This window comes from Rattus norvegicus, chromosome 1 (genome assembly GCF_036323735.1).
Source record: "Rattus norvegicus strain BN/NHsdMcwi chromosome 1, GRCr8, whole genome shotgun sequence".
Classification (NCBI taxonomy): domain Eukaryota; kingdom Metazoa; phylum Chordata; class Mammalia; order Rodentia; family Muridae; genus Rattus; species Rattus norvegicus.
In genome coordinates, this window is record NC_086019.1 from 74,717,978 (window position 1) to 74,739,029 (window position 21,052).

Genomic DNA, 21,052 nt, shown 5'->3' on the forward strand with positions numbered 1-21,052 from the left:
TCTGTCTGAACAATGCCCTCAGCCCTCACTGGGATTCTAAGCAGATGCTCTATTACTGAGAGCATCCCAACACACACACACACACACACACACACACACACACACACACACACACACAATGCCCTCAGCCCTCTCACTGGGATTCTAGGCAGATGCTCTATTACTGAGAGCATCCCAACACACACACACACACACACACACACACACACACACACACACGAAACCTCTCAGCAGAGGATTCTAGGCAAGCACTTGCTGAGTCACAGCCTAGCCCCTCACTGGTGGAATCAAGACAAGAATGAATTCTGTCAGTCAGCTTCTGGCCCTCCTAGGAAGGTACTCTACCACTGAGCCATGTCACCAGTCTCTCACTGGTGGAGTCGATGAAGGAGTGCTGTACCTGAGCCATGCCTGCACACTGGTGGAATCTAGGGAAGAGTTCTATCACTGAGCCTTGATACATAACCGGTGAATTCTAGGCAGGAGCTCTATCACTGAGCGATATCCCCAGCCTTCTTTTCACTTTTTATTTTGAAACAGGGTCTCAGTAACTTGCCCAGACAGGCCTGGAACTTTTTTTCAAAAAGATTTATTTATCATATATAAGTACACTGTAGCTGTCTTCAGACACACCAGAAGAAGGCATCAGATCTCATTACAGATGGTTGTGAGCCACCATGTGGTTGCTGGGATTTGAACTCAGGACCTCTGGAAGAGCAGTCAGTGCTCCTAACCACTGAGCCATCTCTCCAACCCGGCCTGGAACTTTTGAACCTCTGGTCTCAGCCTCCCATGTAGCTGTCATGACAAGGTTAGGTTTCACTTCTGGGTTTTGAACAACCTTCTGTTTCAGGGCTTGGTTAGGTGCAGAGAACCTAGAGATGAGTCCACCAACTGCCCTCACCCCACCCCACACCTGCCGTCTGAGATCTCAGTGCACCTGAAAGAGGTTAAGGGCAGGATAGTGACCACCCATTCTATGCATAGTGACATGTGCTACAAAGCTCATGTCACTGAACATTATGCGGTCCCCAAGAGGCACAAAGCCATCTGGGGTAAGAACAACCAGGGGAACAACAAAGAAATACATCATTGTTCAGGAGGATGAGATCCACAGAAGGGAGATCTTTTTGAAGGGCCAAATAAGGTGAAGACAATACCATGTGTGAACCTGTGGCCTGAACACACACACACACACACACACACACACACACACACGAATGTGTATATGCACACATATAAAGCGAAGTGTTCTTAGAAGAGCTGGAAAGATGGCTCAATGGTTAAGAACACTGGCTGCTCTTCTGGAAGATCTGGGCTTAAAATCTCTGCACCACAGTGGCGGCTCACAACTGTCTATAACTCCTGTCCTGAGGATCTGGTAAATTCAGTCAAGGAGGTAAAAGTCATGGTAATATGTGAGTTGTGTTTTATGTGAAACACACCCCAAATGTTGAAAGTCTGTAAATTTCATGCCTATAAAACGGCTCGGTGGGTAAAAGTGCTTGCTGACAGCCCTGAAGACCCGAGTTTGAACCCCAAGATATAAATGAAAGAGAGAACTGATTCCTACAAGTTGTCCTTTGACCTCTAAATGAGCAATGTGGCATTTGCACAAATTTCCTCAATAAATAAAGAAAGCAATACACTCCTTAGGGGCTGGAGTGATGGCTCAGCAGTTAAGAGCACTTGTTTCTCTGACAGAGGATCCAAGTTCAGTTCCCAGTGCCCACACTGTAGATCACAACTGTCTGTAACTCCAGTGCCAAGGTATCTGATGCTCTCGTTTGTCCTCCACAGTCACTGCACACAATGCACAGACATTCATGCAGAAAAAGCAAACAAGCCAACAGCAACAAAACTACAAGTGAATTCATTTTTTAAAACAATCCTGACAATATCTCTCCAAAGATATGAATACTACATATGCACACCTTTCCTTTCTTTCTACATATGTATGTATGTATATGTGTATATATGTATATATAAAATCATCATTGGAAAATATGGGAAAGTGTTAAGATGGGCAGTGTTGGTGCACACCTTTAATGCCAACAATGGGCAGGCAATAGAGACAGGTGGACCTCTGAGTCTGAGGCCAGTCTGGTCTACAGAGTTAGTTCCAGGATACCCAGGGCTACACAGAGAGAACTGTCTCAAAAAAAATAAATAAAACGAGGGAGAGGGGAAGAAAGAAAAGGAGAAGAGGAGAGGGGGAAAGGGAAGAGGAAAAACAAGGGGATGAGGAAGAGGACAAAGGGAAAGTGTTGAGTGAAGAAGAAGAGAAGAAAAGATGGATAAAAAAGAGAAGGAGAAAGTTTGGGCATAGTTCAATGATAGAGTGCCTGCCTACAGTGCATGAAACCCTGAGTTCAAATCCCAATATTACATATAAGCATGAATAGTCTTTCATACCTGTAATCCCTGCATTTGGGGAGCAGAGGCAGAAGGATCAGAAGTTCAAGGACAGCCTGGACTATACAAGACTTTGTCTCCAAAATCCATCAATCATTCAATAAATAAAATGTAAAATGAAAGAAAACACAAAATGTACATAAGAATGTATAGAATAGGGTTGGGGATTTAGCTCAGCGGTAGAGCGCTTGCCTAGCAAGCGCAAGGCCCTGGGTTCGGTCCCCAGCTCCGAAAAAAAGAAAAAAGAAAAAGAAAAAAAAAGAATGTATAGAATATATTTTTTTTATTTGTTGTTTTGAGAAAGTCTGTCTGTGTAGCCCTGGCTATCCTGAAACTCAGTATGTAGACCAGGCTGGCCTCGAACTCATAGAAATCTTCATGCCTCTGCAACTCAAGCACGGGAGTTAAAGGTGTTCACCACCGTACCTGGCTTAGAATGTACTGTTAAGCATGAAAGGAGGGATCATCTTAAAATGTATTTACCAGATGGTGTGTGTGGAGAGGGATGTTGTACCTAACACAGCAAACATATGGTGCTTAAAGGACAGCTATGTGGAGTTCACTCTTTCCCTCCACTTATGTGGTTTCTGAGGATCAAACTCAGATCACCTTAAAAATAGAGTAGGATGGCTGGAGAGATGGCTTAGTGGTTAAGAGCCCTGGCTGCTCTTCAAGAGGACCCGGGTTCAATTCTCTGTTCAACAACGGCAGCTCGCAACTGTCTATAACTCAAGTCCTAGGGACATGATGACCTCTTCTGGCTTCTGTGGGCACCAGGCACATGTATGATACCCAGACATACAGTCAAAACACCCATACACATAGAAACTATTTTGTTTTTAACAAAAAGAATACAGTTGAACTGGGCAGCAATCCCAGCACTCAGAAGTTTGAGGTCAGTGTGGTCTATCAAGTTCCAGAACAGCCAGCTCTACACAGAGAAACCCTGTCTTGGGAAAAAAATAAAAAGAATACAGTAGTAGGGCTCGAGCGATGCCTCAGTGTTTAATGGCACTTACTGCTCTTGCAGAAGTTCATGGCTAGGGACCAGAGAGATGGCTTAGCTGTTAAGAGCACAGACTGGGGTTGGGGATTTAGCGCAGTGGTAGAGCGCTTGCCTAGCAAGTGCAAGGCCCTGGGTTCGGTCCCCAGCTCCGGAAAAAAAAGAAAAAAAAAAAAAAGAGCACAGACTGTTCCTTCAGAGGTCCTGAGTTCAATTCCCAGCAACCACATGGTGGCTCACAACCATTCGTAATAGGATCTGATGCCCTCTTCTGGTGTGTCTGAAGACAGCCACAGTGTATTTATATAAAGAAAAAATAAAAAGTTCATGACCAGCCTGATCTACTGTGAGTTCAAAGCCAGCTTGAGCAACCTAGTAAGACCATTGTTAAAATAACAAAGGAGGAAAGGGGGTGGGGGGTGGCTCGGAGTGTGACTCAGTGGTAGAATGTTTGCCTAGAATCCCCCAGTGAGGGGTAGAGGATGTGGACACAGAGGAGACTTGCCTAGCATGCGTGAGGCCCTAAATTCAATCCTCAGTGTTGAAACGGGTGGAGGGGGGGATCCATGTGCATCTGCTTGTTTTTGCAAAAATAAGCATGAGGAGGGAAGCTGACAAACAAGAGAGGATGATTGCATCAGGGAGGAGGTAGATCAAGGAGTCGAGGAAAAGTACACAAGTTTGCATGATTTTGATCCCTGGAATTATGTTAGCATTTTATACATTCAAGGAATAAACCCAAAGCCAGGTGTGATGGTGGAAAGCTTGCTGAATAGAGGGAGGGAGGGCTGGAGACCAGCCTAAGCTACACAACAAACTGTCTCCAAGGCAAAGCAAGCCAAAGCAAACAAACAAATGATAACAACAATAAATAAATGAAAACAAGAGTGGGGAACAATCGCGGTAACTTTGCATTCCCTTCTTCCCTGCTTCCCTCTTTTGTTGTTGTTATTGTTGTTGTTGTTGTTGTTGTTGAAGGATAGGCTCTCCCTTGCTATGCACCACAGCCTGTCTTCAAGCTGTTGATCCCCCTGCCTCCAACTCCTGAGTGTAGATTCCATAAGCATGCCACCACACCTGCCTCAACTTCTTTCCTAATTCATTCCCTCAAGGGAACAGCCTCCCTTAAGAAACACCTCCTCCAAAGCCAAGGACACAAGCCAAGGACGGGGAAAGTGTCCTTTTGTCCAAAAACAAGAAAGAACAGCCAGAAAGTGGTGGCGCACATCTTTAATCCCAGCAATTAGGAGTCAGAGGCAGGCAGACTCTTGAGTTTGAGGCCAGTCTGGTCTACAGAGCTAGCTCCAGTTCTCTAGCCAGGGCTACGCAGAGAAACCCTGTCTTGAAAAGCACAAAACACATGTGGCTGGGTTGACCATAGTGGCACAAGCCTTTAATCCCAGCACTCGGAAGGCAGACGCAGGATCTCTGTGAGTCTGAGGCCAACTCATGGTTAGATTTTGTTTGTTTCTTGAGACAGAGTCTCCTCTTTGTAGCCCTGGCATTCCTGGAATTAGTTGTCTTCGTTGGCCTCGAACTCACAGAATTAAGTTGAGTTTGATCCCAAGTTTCTGTGTACATGTTTGTGTGTTCATGCATGTGTATCTAAACATATACCGATTGCTTATTTGATGTAGGATCTCCTTATATTAACCCAAATTCTATACAGTTTCTTTTTTTTATTTGAAATATGGTCTCCACTTAGCCCAGACTGGGTGGAACTTGCTATATAGCTAAATATGACCTTAACCTCTGTAATTCTTCTGTCTCCACCTCCTGGGGTGACAAGTGCATGGCCAAGCCTGACGTATGCATTGCTGTGGAGGGAAACCAGTCTCATCAGTGCTAGACAAGCACTCCACAAACAGAGCCACATCGTCAGCAACAGATATGTCCTTTTTAATTAGGCAAATGAAATGGCCCATTGGGTCAAAGTGCCACACAAGCCTAATGACCTAAGCCCAATCCTCAGACCATGATGCAGAGAGAGACACGGCTCCTGAAAGTTGTTCTGTGACCTGCACACTCAGTGGCAAAAGCAAATCTGCATCCATGCAAACATATATACAACGACAATAATAATAGAAGACAACGAATACATTAATAAAAGAATAGGAGGAAAAGGTTGTTCAGTAACATACCCATCTGCACACGTATTTGGAAAGGTAGTTACAAGATAACAGATGTTGACAATGCCGGTTGTAACAGCAGTTCTAAGTATCACCATCAGGGGCTGGAGAGATTGCTCAGAGGATCAGGGCAAGAGACTGGCTGCTCTTTCAAAGGACTCTTGTTTGATTCCCAACACCCACATGGCAGCTTAAACATCTGTAACAACAGGTCTAAAGGGATCTAATACTTCTGCCTTCTGAGATCACCGTACTCATATACACATAACCACACACAGAGATAAATATAATTAAAAGTAAATTAAATATGTTTTAAAATTACATATATATACATATATATATATTCAAAGGATAACAAACGCTCCTCATTGAATCCGTACCTACTAATTACTGAAAGATTGAAAGCGTCTTTCTCAGCTAGGAGGGTAGTTAGATTGGTAGTGATTGTCCAGCACACACCAAAGTTTTGGTTCTGGCCCCAGCACCATATTAACCAGGCCTGGTGGTGCAGATCTGTCATCCTAGCACAAGCGTGACAGAGGCAGGATCAAGGCCATCATTAACTACGTAGTGAATTTGAGCCCAGCCTGGGCTACATAAAACCCTGTGTCAAAATAAGCAAAGAAAAGACACATCCTTTCCTTGATTTCTTGACACATCAGGTATCACTTTGAGCAAGCTAGGATCACTGGTACCCAGCAGACAGACTCTCAGCGCCAGGTGTCAGAGGGTGAGTAAGCTGCTCCTTCCTTCCTATGTTCCCACTGAAAATGTGTGACCTGAATCCGCAGGGATGAACATTGTGGGGCTGCCCTCTACAATGAAAACGTCAACATGAAAGAGTATTAGAAAAGTGACAGAACTTTATAAAAGATGAAGAGAGAGCCACTGGAGTACTCGGAGCAGCACAGAGATGCGGTTGGGGCGCGCAAGGGCCCCTGGCCGCTCAGGAAGTCAATGAAACACAGGCAAATCGAACCCTGAGAATCAGAGGGGAGATATCCCAGGGTTCTGTGCGGTGCCATCCTTCCTGTTGTGACCACCGTGAAAGCAGCAGCCGTGGCCCTGTGCTGCCCCATGGCCTTGGGCTTCAACAAAGGCCGCAAGGTAACGAAGAAGGTCAGCAAGTCGAGGCACAGCCTCACCAAGCACAAATTCCCAGGGATCACGAGCGGCTACATAGGCCGTGGAGCTGCTCAAAATGTCGAAGGACAAGTGCGCGCACAAGTTCTTCAAAGAGGAGATAGCCATGCGCATTCGCCCCGGAAGTAAGTGAGAGAAGCTGAGCAATGTGCCGGTGGCCACGAGGAGCGCAGTGGCCAAGAAACGATGACACCACCACCCCCTAAATGTTTATGCTGCGAAAAAAAAAAAAAAACCACCACCACCATCAACAACAACAAAAGCTGAGGCAACATGTCCTCGTGCGCATTCTTTGAGCAGATTTCCTGAGTGCACAGGAGCGTCTCAGGTACTTTAATCTGCTCCTCTCAGTTTCTAAAAACTGATCCAGTAAGGACAAGTTTGTGTCTGTTAAAGAGAAGGCCTGAACACACAGCAAACGTAGGCAGTCTAGTTAGGAAAAAGAAACGGAAGTAGATGCCTGCCTGTGGTAGAGATTAGGGATTGAGGACCTGCCCCTGTCTGAGGATTTGCAGGCAGGTGATAGTTGCTAGGTCAGGGAGAGGAGAAAACATTTTCTTCAGCGATGTAATCACTGGTAGGGAGCCCACGCTCTTGTAAATAATCCCTCAAGACGTTGTAGAAATACTGATAAAATACAGTGGGTCACAATAAATAAACAAAAAATAATAAATAAATGAATAAACAGATAAATAAATAAATGCAGCGAAACAAAACCACGGGCTGACAGAATGGCTCACCAGTTAAAAGAGTGTGTGGCCAAACTTGATAACCTGAGTTTGAGTCCTAGCTCCCACATAATTGAAGGAGAGAAATGGGTGTTGGGAGTTGTCCGATGACTTCTACACATGTTCCTTTGCACCCATGTAATTAAAAAACATTAAACATAAAAACAGAAAGCCTTGGCCTCCAGAATTTTAGAATTAAAGGTGTGCACTACCATGTCAAGTTAAAAAAATAAATAAACAATAAAATATAAAAGCAACTAGGAAAAAGGAGATCAATAGGTGGGGAAAGAAAAGTAGAGGTGATGATGAAACCAAGAGTGGTGGCAAACTCCTTTAATCCAAGTAAGTACTTGGGAGGCAGAAGCAGACGGATCTCTATGAGTTTGAGACCAGCCTGGTCTACAGAGTGAGTTCCAAGATAGCCAGAGCTACACTGAGAAACCCTGTCTTGAAAACAATACAAAAAAAAAAAAAATAGAAAACAAACAGAAAACCCAAAGTTAAAATTTAGAGTTCAAGGATCCATATTCAGTGGGCAGTGATGGCGAACTCCTTTAATCCCAGCACTTGGGAGGCAGAAGCAAGAGAAGTTCTGGGAGTTTGATGCTAGCCTAGTATACAAAGTGAGTTCCAGGGAAGCCATCACTGTTACACAGAGAAACCCTATCTCAGGGGTGGGGGTGGAGGAAGCCATATTCATTCAAGAGGCCTCTTTTGGCCTTCTTTTCTGTTCTGAGTCTGGTCGTGGTAATGTTGCAAAGAGACCAGGAGTGCCGTGGATTTATGGATGATGGGCAGCCACACAAGGAGAAGGATGCTGAGCTGAAGAGAGAGGAAGGATGCTACCCATGGCAAGCTACAGGCAAGCCCAGTGCCAGAAGGAGCAACAAACAGAAGTGCCGGGGTGTGGTTGTTCATGTCTCTAACCCCAGCACTCAGAAGGCTGAAGCAGGCAGATGACTGTGAGTTGGAAGACATCTTGGGCTACAGAATGAGACTCTAAAACTAAAAACGTAAAAATAAAATTAACAGTGGGCCACAGAAATGGCTCAGCAGGCCTGTGACCAAGCCTGGCTACTTGAGTTCAATCCTCAAAATTCGCACAGCGGAAACAGAGAAATTACTCGAGCAAGCTGACCTCTGACCTCCACTAAGGTTTCAGCTACTCCCTTCCTGACAGCTGTATGTTCTGCTCCAGTTGTGTAAGGTCTTAGGAAATGCTAGATAGTGTACAGAGGTGAGAAGTTGGCTGAAGCTTCACTTACGCAGCTATGGAGACATTGCAATCCATGCTGGGATGAGGGCTTTTAGTACCTCTGCTTTGGGGGTCACCCACACTTCTACAGGTAACTCTTCAGCCATGTTCCTACAGAAAGTAGCCCTACCAACATACCTGCAAGCAGCCCCTAAGCCACCCTCCTGAAAATAAACCCATGAGTTCCCTAAGCTAGAATTTAGTCATTACTTTGGTCCTTCATTGGTGGCTATCTTGAGAGAATAGACATTTGTTAACACCTGCCTGAGAGAAGAGAATGCAAACACTATCTGAAAAGATGCAACTACTTCCTGAAGAGAAGGACCACAAAGCTCGCAGCAGCGCCTTTTTCCTTCTTTTTGCCAGTCATGTTTAAGTCCCAAGTCCAGGTATAACTTCCAGAATACAGAAGAGACAGGAAAGACCAACATGCTAAGCAAGGAAACTGATAAATGCAGGGTGGGAGGGGGATATTCTACAGAAACCCTGCCCTGAAGTATTGTGCATGGATCAGAGATTAATCCTTGCAGCAGCAGCAGCAGCAGGAGAGAGAGAGAGAGAGAGAGAGAGAGAGAGAGAGAGAGAGAGAGAGAGAGAGAACACCAGACACCAGACTCGCTGCATCTCCTGATAGAACCGTAATAGCCCCATCTATCATGTAACCCAGCCTGGCCTTGAACTGTCAGTGTAGTATGACCTTGCATCCCCAATCCTTTTGTCTATCCCCGAAATGCTGGAATTACAGATGCCTGCCAAGCACACCCAACTTTAGGTAGTGGTGCTCTTGACAAACAATAAGAAATCAAACCCAGACTTTTTCTTTTTTTTTTTTTTTTTTTTTTTGGTTCTTTTTTTTTGGAGCTGGGGACCGAACCCAGGGCCTTGCGCTTCCTAGGTAAGCGCTCTACCACTGAGCTAAATCCCCAGCCCAAACCCAGACTTTTTCAAGCTTCTTCCAAATCCTAGTTTACAAAGATGGATGGATGTGTTCAACCACAGAGTGGAATGTCTTTAGAAAACCACAGAACAAGAGGATCCTACACCACAAATTGCCATGTCTCTTCCCCCCCCCCCCGACCACCACCACCAAAACCCCCACAAATGACAGGAAAGAAGGGGAGGAGGGAGGGAGGGAAAAAGGGAGGAAGGTGGCTCTTGAGGTAAAGGTGCATGCTGCCAGGCCTGATGACCTGAGTCCAATTCCTAAAACCCACATGTCAGACAGAGAGAACCAGCTTCCTGAAGTTGGTTCCTCTGACCCCTTACATGTGCTGTGGTGCACACCCGCACATCCACATTCATGGATAAATAAATGTAATAATATTTTTTAAAAGGAAAAAGAGAGACCGTCTGAGCTCAAAGGAGGCTTTGGAGAGCTATCAAGCAAATGCCCATGTGTAATTTACATACTGATTTGCAACGTGCTCACAGTGAAAAGGCATTTATGAGACCAGTGTGTGCGGGAGTGGGGTGGGGAGGGGAGGGGGATGAACATTAGGTATTAGACGGCATTAAGCTAACCCTCTTTGCTTTGTTCGTTCAGGCTTTGTCGCCGCACCACGCGTGGCCAGTGTGGCGGGTGTAAATACAAGAGTACTTCTCACTCAGAGACATACTGAAATACGCAAGGACAAAATAAGTTGCTGATGTCTATGCCTGGCTTTAAAATAAGGCAGAAGTATGGAAAGGGGACATGGCAGTGTTTGACTAAAAAAAGATCCGCCATATGCTGGCAATTGTGGGAACCAAATGAAGGGCGCGCAGGATTCCCTTATACTATTTTTTCCGTGTTTTAAAAGTCAATGTTGGAGTGGGGCAGGAAAAGAGCGGTAGAGCACTATAGTATACACCAAATTAACAAAATAAAACCATGAGGCTAGGCCACATCCTGGTTCTGAGGGAAAACCTAAAGAACAGCCTTTCTCTTTCTCCCCTCAACGCTACTGAACCCAGAGCCTCAAGGAGGCATGCGCACAATCCCCAAGCTACTTCACCAACCCTAGGAAAGATATTCTTGAAAGAAACGGGACAGTAAGAAAATGGATTGAGAAAACTGGGCCAGCAAGAAGGCTCAGCGGGAAAAAGTGCTTGTCGCTAAGCCTGATGGCCTAAGTTCAATCCCTGGGTACCACAGGATGCAAGGAGAAAACTGCCTCCCAAAAGTTACCCCCTGATCTTCACATGTGGTAGGTCACACATGTATGTGCACATGCATATGCACTGTATAAATATCTAATTTTTGAAAAACAGAAGAAAATAAATAAATTATATTAATACAAGTATTGTCAAATTTTAGGTGTGGTATGGCACCATGTTCATGCAAAAGAATGTGTTCTTGTAAGATCCTTGAAACTGAACTGTATGGATGATACGTGTGTGCACATGTTCTATGTGCTTGGACACATGTATGTATGTATGTATGTGAGTGTGTGTGCATCTGGGTACCAGGGGTCAATACTGGATGGACATCTTCCTCAGCCCTAGTTTTTCCTCACCACCTTAGTTTTTTGAGACAGGATCTCTCACTGAACTTAAGAGATCATTGATTAGACTAGACTAGCCTGGCTGGCCAGGGAGCTGCCAGGATCCTCTTGTCTCTACTTTCCAGTGCTGGGTTTTCAGATGTGTGCTCCAAACAAGAGTTTTACGTGGGTGCTGTGGATTGAACTCAGGTCCTCATGCCTGTGTGGCAAACACCTCACCCACTGAACCATCACCCCAGCCCCAGGCAAATGACCCAATACGTACAATTTCATTTCTTCTTTTCTCTGCAAACTGCTTTCTCCTGCCATTTTGAAACAAGATCTCAGTCTGTACCCCTAACTAGCCTTGAACTTGCAACCCTCAAGCCTCTATGTCTTTGGGTCGGGGCAGGTGGCAAAGTTTCTGAGTGTTGGTAGCCCTAGCTATCCTGGAACTCACCCTATACTCCAGGCTGGCCATGAAATCAGAGATCCCCTTGCCTCTGCCTCTGTTGGGATTAAAGGTATGCACCACCATGCCAGCTCTACCTCCACTCCGGAATGCTAGGATTACAGATGTGTACCACCATACCTGGCTCCTAAACTTATTTTCAAGTGGTAAAGAAATAAACGTAATTGGTAACTGAAACTACTCAGCAGGCAACGGCAGGAGGATGCCAAGTGGAAGGTTTGCCTGGACTACAAAAGGGTTCACCTGGGCAGTACAGTAGGACTGGATCACAACGTCAAAAATATAAAAAAAAGCCAGGCTGTGGTTCAGTGGTAGAGCATTCGTTGGCACATGGGAGATCCTGGGTTCAATCTTCAGTGCTGTAAGGGGTGGGGGTGTGCAAGTGTGTGTGTGTGTGTGTGTGTGTGTGTGTGTGTGTGTGTAAAGGAGGGAACTGGAGAGATGATACAGCTCTGAGGTGCACTTCCTGCCCTTCCAGAGGACTCAAATTCAGTTCCTGAAGGTTAGACAACTCACAGCCACCAGAAACCCCAGTTTCAAGGAATTTGACGCCGTCTTCTGGCCTCTAGTGGTACTGCACCCATATGTGCTTGTGTGCAGAAAAGGTGTGGGAAAAGGAGAAAGGGGAGAATGGAGTATTTAAAAGTCGGAGGATTCAAACAGGTGAAGAAAATTATCCCTTCCTCTCATTTTACCCAGTCTGCCTTATTTAATTAATTAATTAATTAATTAATTAACTAATTTTGTGAGCTGGGAGTGGAGGCATACCGAAGAGTGAGTATGACGGTAGAACGTGCAGGAGTTGGTTCTCTCCTTCCAGCACGTTCTCCCGAGGATAGAAGCCAGGTCTTCAGGCTGGCAGCGACCATCTTCACTTGCTGAGCTGTCTCACTGGCCCCTAATTGTTTTCACTGTAGCACTCACAACTCCCAAACACCTGCCGTCTCTCTGCGTCACGTTTGTTCTTGCACATTGCTCCCTGCCGTCTCACTAGGAGGCGTATCAACTCTATAATTCTGGGAATGAGTTCAACCCCTTTTCCATTGCACTCCTAGGATCTAGCACAGTATTCAGCACATATAAGACAGTAGTCTGGAACTTCTGGAGGATTCCATTAGCTCCTCTTGTCTCCCTGCCACCCTGTAGCAATGGAGATTGAATGTAGGGGCTGCAGAATACTAGGAAGATGCTCTACCACTGAGCCACACTCTTTAACCCCCTCTGGGGGGGATTCTAGGCAGGTGCCCTAATATTAAGCCCTACTCCTAGCTCCTCAGTAGGGGATTCTAGGATGTGTTCTGCTGCTAAATCATACCCCAGACATTCTAAACAGGAAGCACTCTACAGATAAACTATCTCCTTAACCTTTTTTAAAAATGTACTTTACTATTTAAATATCGGTGTCTGTGAATACATGTACAAATGTGGATAGAGTGGCCATCCAGAAAAGGTCATCAGACCCCTTAGAGTTGGAATTACAGGCTATTGTGAGTTATCAGACATAGGTGTTTGGAATCAAACTCTGTTCTCTTTTTGGGGAGTACCAGAGCTGTCATTCATTCACTCCCCAAATTCTTCAGCATATCCTCCCTACTAAAAACTCATATGCGCTCTTCAGACACAAGTGGAAGCACATTTGACAAGTTTCCAGGTGGGCTAGGGGGACGCCTCTGTGGTTAAACTGTAAATGCCTGATGGATGTGGTGGTCTGCTTGTAATTTCAGTCTGAGAAGTGGAAACAGGGAATCTTAGAACAGGCTGTCCAGTGACACTAGTCATATCAGTGAGCTCTGGGTTTGATTGAGACACCCTGCCTCAAAGAATAAGGTGGAAAAGTGATCAAGAATGATTCTGGACATGAGCCTATGCCTCCACATGCATGCACACACCTGAACTTGCACCTCAGCCATATGCACACATGGGGGGGGGTGGGAGGAGTAAGGAGAAAGAAAAAGAAAAGGTGCATGTCCTTTAGAGTATATCTGAAAGAATCAGGTAAGAAAATGATAAAATGAGACTCTTGATAATAAGGAGTATGAACAGTATGTATGTGAATGAGGGTGTGGCTCAGTTTGTAGACTGCTGGACCAGCATGAACTAAGCTCTGGGTTCATTTCTTAGCATCATATACCCCAGACATGGTGGTCCGTGTTTGTAATCCCAGTATCAAAGATGTTGAGGCAGAAGGATCGGGAGTTCAATGTCATTTTTGGTTACATATGGTTCTATAGTGAGTTCCAGGCCAGCCTGGGTAAAAGGACCTGCCCTGCAAGCAGGAGGACCTGCATTCAAATCCTCTGAATGTACATAAAACTCAACCATGGCTGTGCCTGTAACCCCAGCATCTGGTCACAGGACAGGCAGATCCATCCTGAGAGCCCACAGACCATGCAGTGGAGCCCAAAAGACAAATATCTCAGTCAGGGAGAGATCCTGTCTAAAGATAATAACATAGAACTGGGTTCAGTGGCTCATGCCTTTAATCTCATACTTGGAAAACAGAAGCAGGAGGATCTCTGAGTTTGAGGCTAGCCTAGTCTACAGAGTGAATGGGTTCCTGGATAGCTGAGGCTACCCAGAGAAACCCTGTCCCCCCCCCAAAAAAATGGACAAAATCACAGGAAGCAACAGGGAAAACCTGTCCACATCTTGTTCTGGCCTCTGCATGTGTGAACCCACATTCCCATGAGTAAAATGCACACACATATACACAAAGATATACACATACATACACACACATACACACATATATGTAAATACACACATACACACACATGCATACAAACACACATACACACATTTATACATGCATTATGTATACATGCATGTCTACACACATGCATACAAACATACATATATATACATATACATGTATATATACATACACACATGCATACACACATGTGTGCACACACATACACAAAAACCACACATACATACACATACATGCATGCAGACATATATACTGACATATATACATACATGTATACACACATACATACATATACACACATATACACACAAACATACACACACATGTATACACACATACACATATGTATATACACATATATAAACACACATGTATACACATATATTCACATATGCATACACACATAAACATATACCCACATATACATATTCACATACATAAATACAAACAGACATGTATATACAATACATACACACATACATACATACATGCATACACACATAAATACACACATACATGCAGATACACACACAGGTACACACACACACACACCACACACACACACACACACACACGTGCGATGAAATGGTTGCCAGTGTAGGGTGACTCCTTTTGCTTACTTGTTACTTTTCACTGGTTGATTGGTTGGTTTGTTTCTTTACATTTATTTATGTAGTGTGTTCTGTGTGCATGGTCAGAGGACAGCCTGTGAGCCAGTTCTTCCAGTCTACCATATGGGTCCTGGGAACCGAACTCAGTCTATCAGTCTTGGTGGCAAGCACTTTTACCCACTGAGCCATCTGCAAACCTCATTTTTTTAGGGTCTCGCCACGTATTTGTCTTAACCTCATTGTTGCCCAGGCTGGTCTCAAACTCAAAGCAACCTTCCTACCTCCAAATAGCTAGAACTACAGGAGTAAACCAGCAAGTCCAGCCAGAAGAGGCAATTTTGCAGAGGGCTGGAGGGTCAGGAAGAGACCCCTGCAGGGAGGAATAATGAAGTGTTGAGGTCCTGTGGTGAAGCTGAGATCTGCATTCTCAAGCAATTGAATGAATTGAATTCAGGGCAGCCAAAGCCACCGGCAATGTGGGGAGTGTTAGTGGGTCACAGTTCTGAGCACCAGCTAGATTCTAAAAGACCTTGTGGGCTGGGAGTGAGCAACGTGGGTGTCTTCTGACACACTGGAAATGCACCGGAGGAATCCAGGAAATCTCGTGACAAGCTGTGCATGACTTGCAGTGAGGCTGTCTGTCCTGCCTCAGAGTCTAGGCATTCACAGTAGATTTCTCCTCACAGGACCTACTAGACTGGACAGCTGATGAATGAATGTTAAAGCAGATGCAGGACTGGGGGTGATGCTCGGTTGGTAGACTGTTTGCCTAGGGTGACGACTCTAGATTCAGACCCCATCGGTACATTAAACAGGTACAATGTGTTAAGCTGTAGTTCCAGAGGACGGGAAGAGGCAGGAAGATCAGAACACTCCCAGCTACACAGCAAGTACAAGGTCATTCCAGAATAGGTTTGGGAATTTTCTTTTTAAATCAAATGTACAGACTGTGCTTTGGAACTGGTGTGAAGACAGGGTGTGTGTATGTCTATTGTGACCCGCCAAAGGAAAATCTATGCAAGCCTCGCTGTGGCGGCACGCAAGGCTTTGATTCCAGTGCTGAGGAAGCAAAGCACAGGTGGATGGATATCTTGAGTTCAAGGCCAGCCTGTCTTAGGGCAGCCAGGATATAAAGAAATCCTGCCTCAAAAAACCAGAGAGAAAAGAAAATCTACGCCACCCTGGCCTCCTCCTAGCTGCCCTCCCCAAACAAGTCAGTCAGTCACTGAGTTCTATTGATTCCCTTCCCGTCAATATCCTTCTCTCACGGCTGGAAGACACCTCCAGCCCAGGCCAGACCTCACCCGCTGATGCCTAGACCATTGCGGATGCAGTCCAGCTTCAGCCGTGTGATGGATAAAATTGAATGTCAACTTGATGGACTCTACAGTGACCTGGGAGACAAACTTCTGGATATATGTACAAAGGATTTTCTAGGTTGAGTAAACTGGGGTAGGAAATCTCACCCTAAATAAGGGTGGCGTCATCTCATTGGCTTGGGTCCTGAATAAAAAAAGAGAAGCGATTTGAGCACAGAGTTCATGGCTCCCTGCTTCTGATCACTGATGCAATGTGATTAGTTGCCTCATGTTCTTGCCACCAGGTTAGGCTGCACCCTGCAACCATGAACCAAAGTAAATCCTTCTGTCCTGAAGTTGCTTTTATTAGGTCTTTTGTCTCAACAATGATAACAAGCAAACAAAAACTAATCAAGTCTCTCACTCTCCAGTTATTCTCCAAACCCTTGAGGGATATTTGACAACCAGATACTCCCTTCCTTTCTCCTGCCCCAACCTCCAACACCACGTTCTCCAGTTTTGAGTTCTGATGTTATCAATGATAAACCCTGAAGCGACTCCTGTCTTCACTGGGAACATGGCAATTAGACCACGTCATTCTACTTTTAAACTCTAAGGTATTGATATAATGCATGGAGTTCTGTTCGGTTGGATTTTTGAGATGGGGTCTTGTGTAGCCCAGGCTGGTCTTGATCTCACTACGTAGCCAAGGATGACTTTGAACATCTGATCCTCTTACCCCAACCACCTCCTGAGTAGTGGAATGACACAAGTTTGGTAGCTGTGAGACAAGGTCTCACTACGTAGCCCTGGTTGTCTGGAACTCTTTACATAGTCTATCCCGTCCTTGAACCCATAGAGATCTGCCTGTCTTTGCCTCCTACGCACTACGATTAAAGTTGTATGCCACCATACCCAGTGCTTTTAATGTTCATTCAGAACAGGGTCTTGCTGTGTAGTCTGGGCAGACTGCTCGAAAACTCTGTTTTCCTGCCTTGGCCTCCAGAGAGGTTACAGACATGTGCCCGATAGCTTTGGGAGCTATGACTTCAGTGGGCTGTCACAGAGCTGCAGTGAAAGTGCCTGGTCTGGAATCCCAGACTTATCGCTGACCCACTATTCCTCTGCTTCTGCTTCCACAGGGTTAAATGAAGCTACTGGTCCTGGGGAGACGGCTCAGTGGGCAGAAGTGCCTGTCGTGCATGCCAGACTTCGATCCCTGAAACCCCCAAAGGTGGAAGGAAAGAACTGACTTCCCAAGGCTTTCCTCTGGCCTCCACAACTATGCCTTTGCACTCCTGACCACACAGACATCATATACACACAGACATGCACACAGATAGTAACAGTGACATCGATGATGATAATAAAAACCTTAAATGGAGATACTAATAGTCAAGGAAATAATGCAATTCACATAGGGCAGACCTGCCCAATCCTAAACAAGTCTGTGGTGACACTACCAATACCAACACATGTATGTAATCATCCACTTATTTCTACTTTGTTCCGCTTCTGTTTTTTGTTTTTTGTTTTTTTGTTTTTGTTTTTTTTGTTGTTGTTGTTGTTGTTTTTGAGACAGGGATTCTTGTAGCTCAAGTTGGCCTTGAACTCACTAAGTAGATGTAAATGGGCTTGAACTTGTGATTCTCCTGCCTCCATCTCCCAAGGGCTGGGATTATAGCTGTGCTTTGTTCCTGTGATGCTGAGGACTGAATCTGGGCCAGGGCTTTTGTAAGCTAGATGAACACCCTACCAGTGTACTACTATTATAGTCCTTGCTTAATTCGTGTTCTACTACTGCTGAACACTTACTGTTACAGCCCAAAAACGTCATGCCCATGACTAAGATCAGGGTTTGGACAACTGCAACTCTTCTTCTGTCTGCTTTTGTTTGGTTTGCAAGCTACGGATGGGTTTTACACTTTTAATTTCCTGGTAGAAAAAACAACAACGAAAAGAAATATTTTGTGACACGTTATGGTTTGATTGTGAAATGGACCCCCACGGGTGCATACGTGGAAAGTTTGTCCCCCAGCTGGGAGTGTGATTTTGGAAGCTTGTAGAAACTCTGTGGGGTAAGACTTAGCCTAAAATTAGATCTCTTGGGGATGTGTCCTTGGTAATAGTTTTGTCCTGGCCTGGTCCTCACTCACTGTCTCTGCTTTCTAGCAACTTTGTCCAACTCAACACTTGTTTATGATGGTGGTGATGGGGGAGGGTTTAGATATGCATGCAGGAGATGGAGAGAGAACTCAGTTATGAGTGTGTACTGCTCTTGCAGAGAACCCAGTTCAGCTCCCAGCACCTGTAACTTTAGCTCCAAGGGATCTGATGCCCTCCTCTCTCCTCCACTCCTGTGCACATACCCCAACGCAGATACACAGACACACATAATTAAAAATAAAATAAAATATTTTTTAAAAAGACAAAGGTGTTGGGGGCGAGGGTGCTGGAGAGATGGCTCAGAGGTTAAGAGCACTGACTCTTCTTCCAGAGGTCTTGAGTTCAATTCCCAGCAACCATACGGTGGCTCACAACCATCTGTAATGAAATCTGATGCTCTCAAATAAATCTTCAAATAAAATAAAGTTGATTTTTTAAAAAAAGGACAAAGAGAGAACTGGGTGGGGTGAGAGGCCTGGACTCTTCACCAATCACTCTATGCCTTATTCTCTGAGGCAGAATCTCTGACTGAACTTGAAGCTCATTATTCAGCTAAGTCAGTATGCTTGAAGGACCTCCTGTCTCTACCTCCCCAGTGCTTGGGTTACAGGCAATGCATTGCTCTGGTCACCGTTTGTTTGTGTGTTTGTTTTTTACTGTGGTGCTATGGATTCGAATTCAGGTTCTCAATCTTGCAAGGCAAGCGCTTTACCAACTGAACCATCTCCCCAGCCCCAGTCACAGACCCTTGCTGTCATGATGTGCTACCTCTCCAGGACTACAGCAATAGAGTCAGCCAACCCAACCCATGGAATGAAATCTCCAAAATCATGAGCCAAAGTAACACTTTCCTCTTTGTAAGCTATCTCTCACCTCTCAGAATGAGTTCATCCAGGCAGTAGGGGATTTGAGACCACATCTCTCAAAGGTTATAGCAAGTGACTTAGCTTCTAAAACCACACAAGCTTGAAGAAGGAGCATCAGCAAATACCGCAGGATACGGTGAATAGACTAAACTCTATTTGCTCTAAAATGAATTCAAGAAAGACTCAGTCTGTACATGGTGACATAGGCCTATAATCCCAGCACTAGGGAGGCTGAGGTAGGTGGGTTGCCATGAATTTCTGGCCTACATAGAAAAGTTTGTCTAAGCTCCTCCCTATGTTTCTGTGCTGGGTAGTTCTACCTGGGAAGGGAGTCTTTATTTTTTCGCATTTTAAACTAAGGTACATGAACATTAAATATTTTTATTTGTGTGTTTATATAGAGATTTGTGCATGTGAGTACACAGACCCGTGGAAGCCAGAAGAGGCCAGGTCCTACAGAGCTGGAGTTAAAGAAGGTTGTGAGCTGTCCCAATGTGGGTGTTGGGAACAAACTAAGATCTTCTGGAAGAAGATTTCAGAGCTTTTAATTCTCTCTCTAGCCCCACGAGGAAGGGAGTATTAATGAAGAATTATCTAGATCAGTTTGCCCTGACTGATCATCTGGGGATTGGAGGGGTTGTCTCAAATATTAATTGAGGTGGGGAGATCCATCTTGAATGTGGGCATTTCCTGGGCTAGGCCCTGAGCTATATAAGAGTAGAAGACTCAAGCTGAGAAAGCAAGTAGGAACATGGGTGCTTTTGTTTCTCTCTGCTCTTGACTGCACATGTGATGTGAATGGCTGCTTGGGCTCCCACCTTGCTTTTCCTGAAATGATGGACTAGAATTATAAGCCAAATAAACTTTACTCCTCTAAGTTACTTTTGGTCTGGATGTTTTATTACAATAACAGAAATCAAAGTAGAACACCACACACACACACACACACCACACACCACACACACACACACACACACACACACACACACACACACACACACACACACACACACGACATCAGTCTCTCCCATTTGGAGACCAGAAATCTGACTTCCAGCCCCAAAGGCATCATTAATCTGCGGTTTGACCTTGGGCAGACAGTTACTGGTTCACTGCTTACACAGTGGCTTTTAGAATCAGAATACACTTGGTTCAAAGCCCAGCTCTGCCATTGACTGGCTGAATCAACCAGTTCCATTCCTGTGATCTGCAAACAGAGGGACTTTATATACAACATACTGGGTAGATTGAATAAAAGTTCCCATGGGATGCACTCTTGCCCCACTTTCTCTCTCTAGGCTACTATTTTTCCATCGCAGAAATGATGAGCCCTTTCTGTTCTGACACTTTCGGATCGTGATATCCAGCATGTCTTATTTTAGCTCGGTGTCTGGCTCGAATGCTGTGATTTGAGTCTGCACTGAGGCTGCACCCTGCTTTGCTTGGAAAAGGTCTTCTCGGGTTAGGGTGAAGGCTTGGGGAAGGTTTGGCCTCAAGAGAGCTGGGGGAGGAGCAGGGACATCCTTCTGCAACTTCTTCCACAGTGAACTATAAGGACAGACCCAAGTGTAGCCTATGGGAGAGCAGAGTGAAGAGGAAACACCATAGATTGTGACAGATTGCATACCTATATATGAGGAGATGGTTCAGTGGATAAGCATGCGTGGTGTTCAAGCATGAGTACCCAAGTTTGAATCTCCAGTATCTATTTACCAAGTGGGCCTTGGCTACCCACATCTGTAACCCTAGCATTGGGGAGTCGAGGCAGAGACAAGTAGATCCATAGACCTC

The 21,052-nt window shown here is 45.0% G+C and overlaps 1 protein-coding gene and 1 long non-coding RNA gene across 3 annotated transcripts in view; one reads left to right on the forward strand and one right to left on the reverse strand.

The window, feature by feature from the left end:
• LOC103691003 (uncharacterized) overlaps window positions 1–20,274 on the forward strand; it is a 43,184-nt gene extending 22,910 nt beyond the window's left edge. The window contains exon 3 of the long non-coding RNA XR_005498378.2: window positions 17,372–20,274. This is a non-coding gene — a long non-coding RNA (uncharacterized LOC103691003). The remainder of the gene's footprint in view (window positions 1–17,371) is intronic.
• Cacng7 (calcium voltage-gated channel auxiliary subunit gamma 7) overlaps window positions 1–21,052 on the reverse strand; it is a 31,187-nt gene that overhangs the window by 2,495 nt on the left and 7,640 nt on the right. The window contains exon 5 of one of the 2 annotated variants that reach the window (XM_039082037.2): window positions 641–798. The exons of the other annotated variant lie outside the window; for it this stretch is intronic. Coding sequence (XP_038937965.1) covers window positions 656–798 — 143 coding nt within the window. The 3' untranslated portion in view covers window positions 641–655. Of the gene's footprint in view, window positions 1–640; window positions 799–21,052 lie in introns of those variants that run through there. 2 annotated transcript variants of the gene reach the window in all.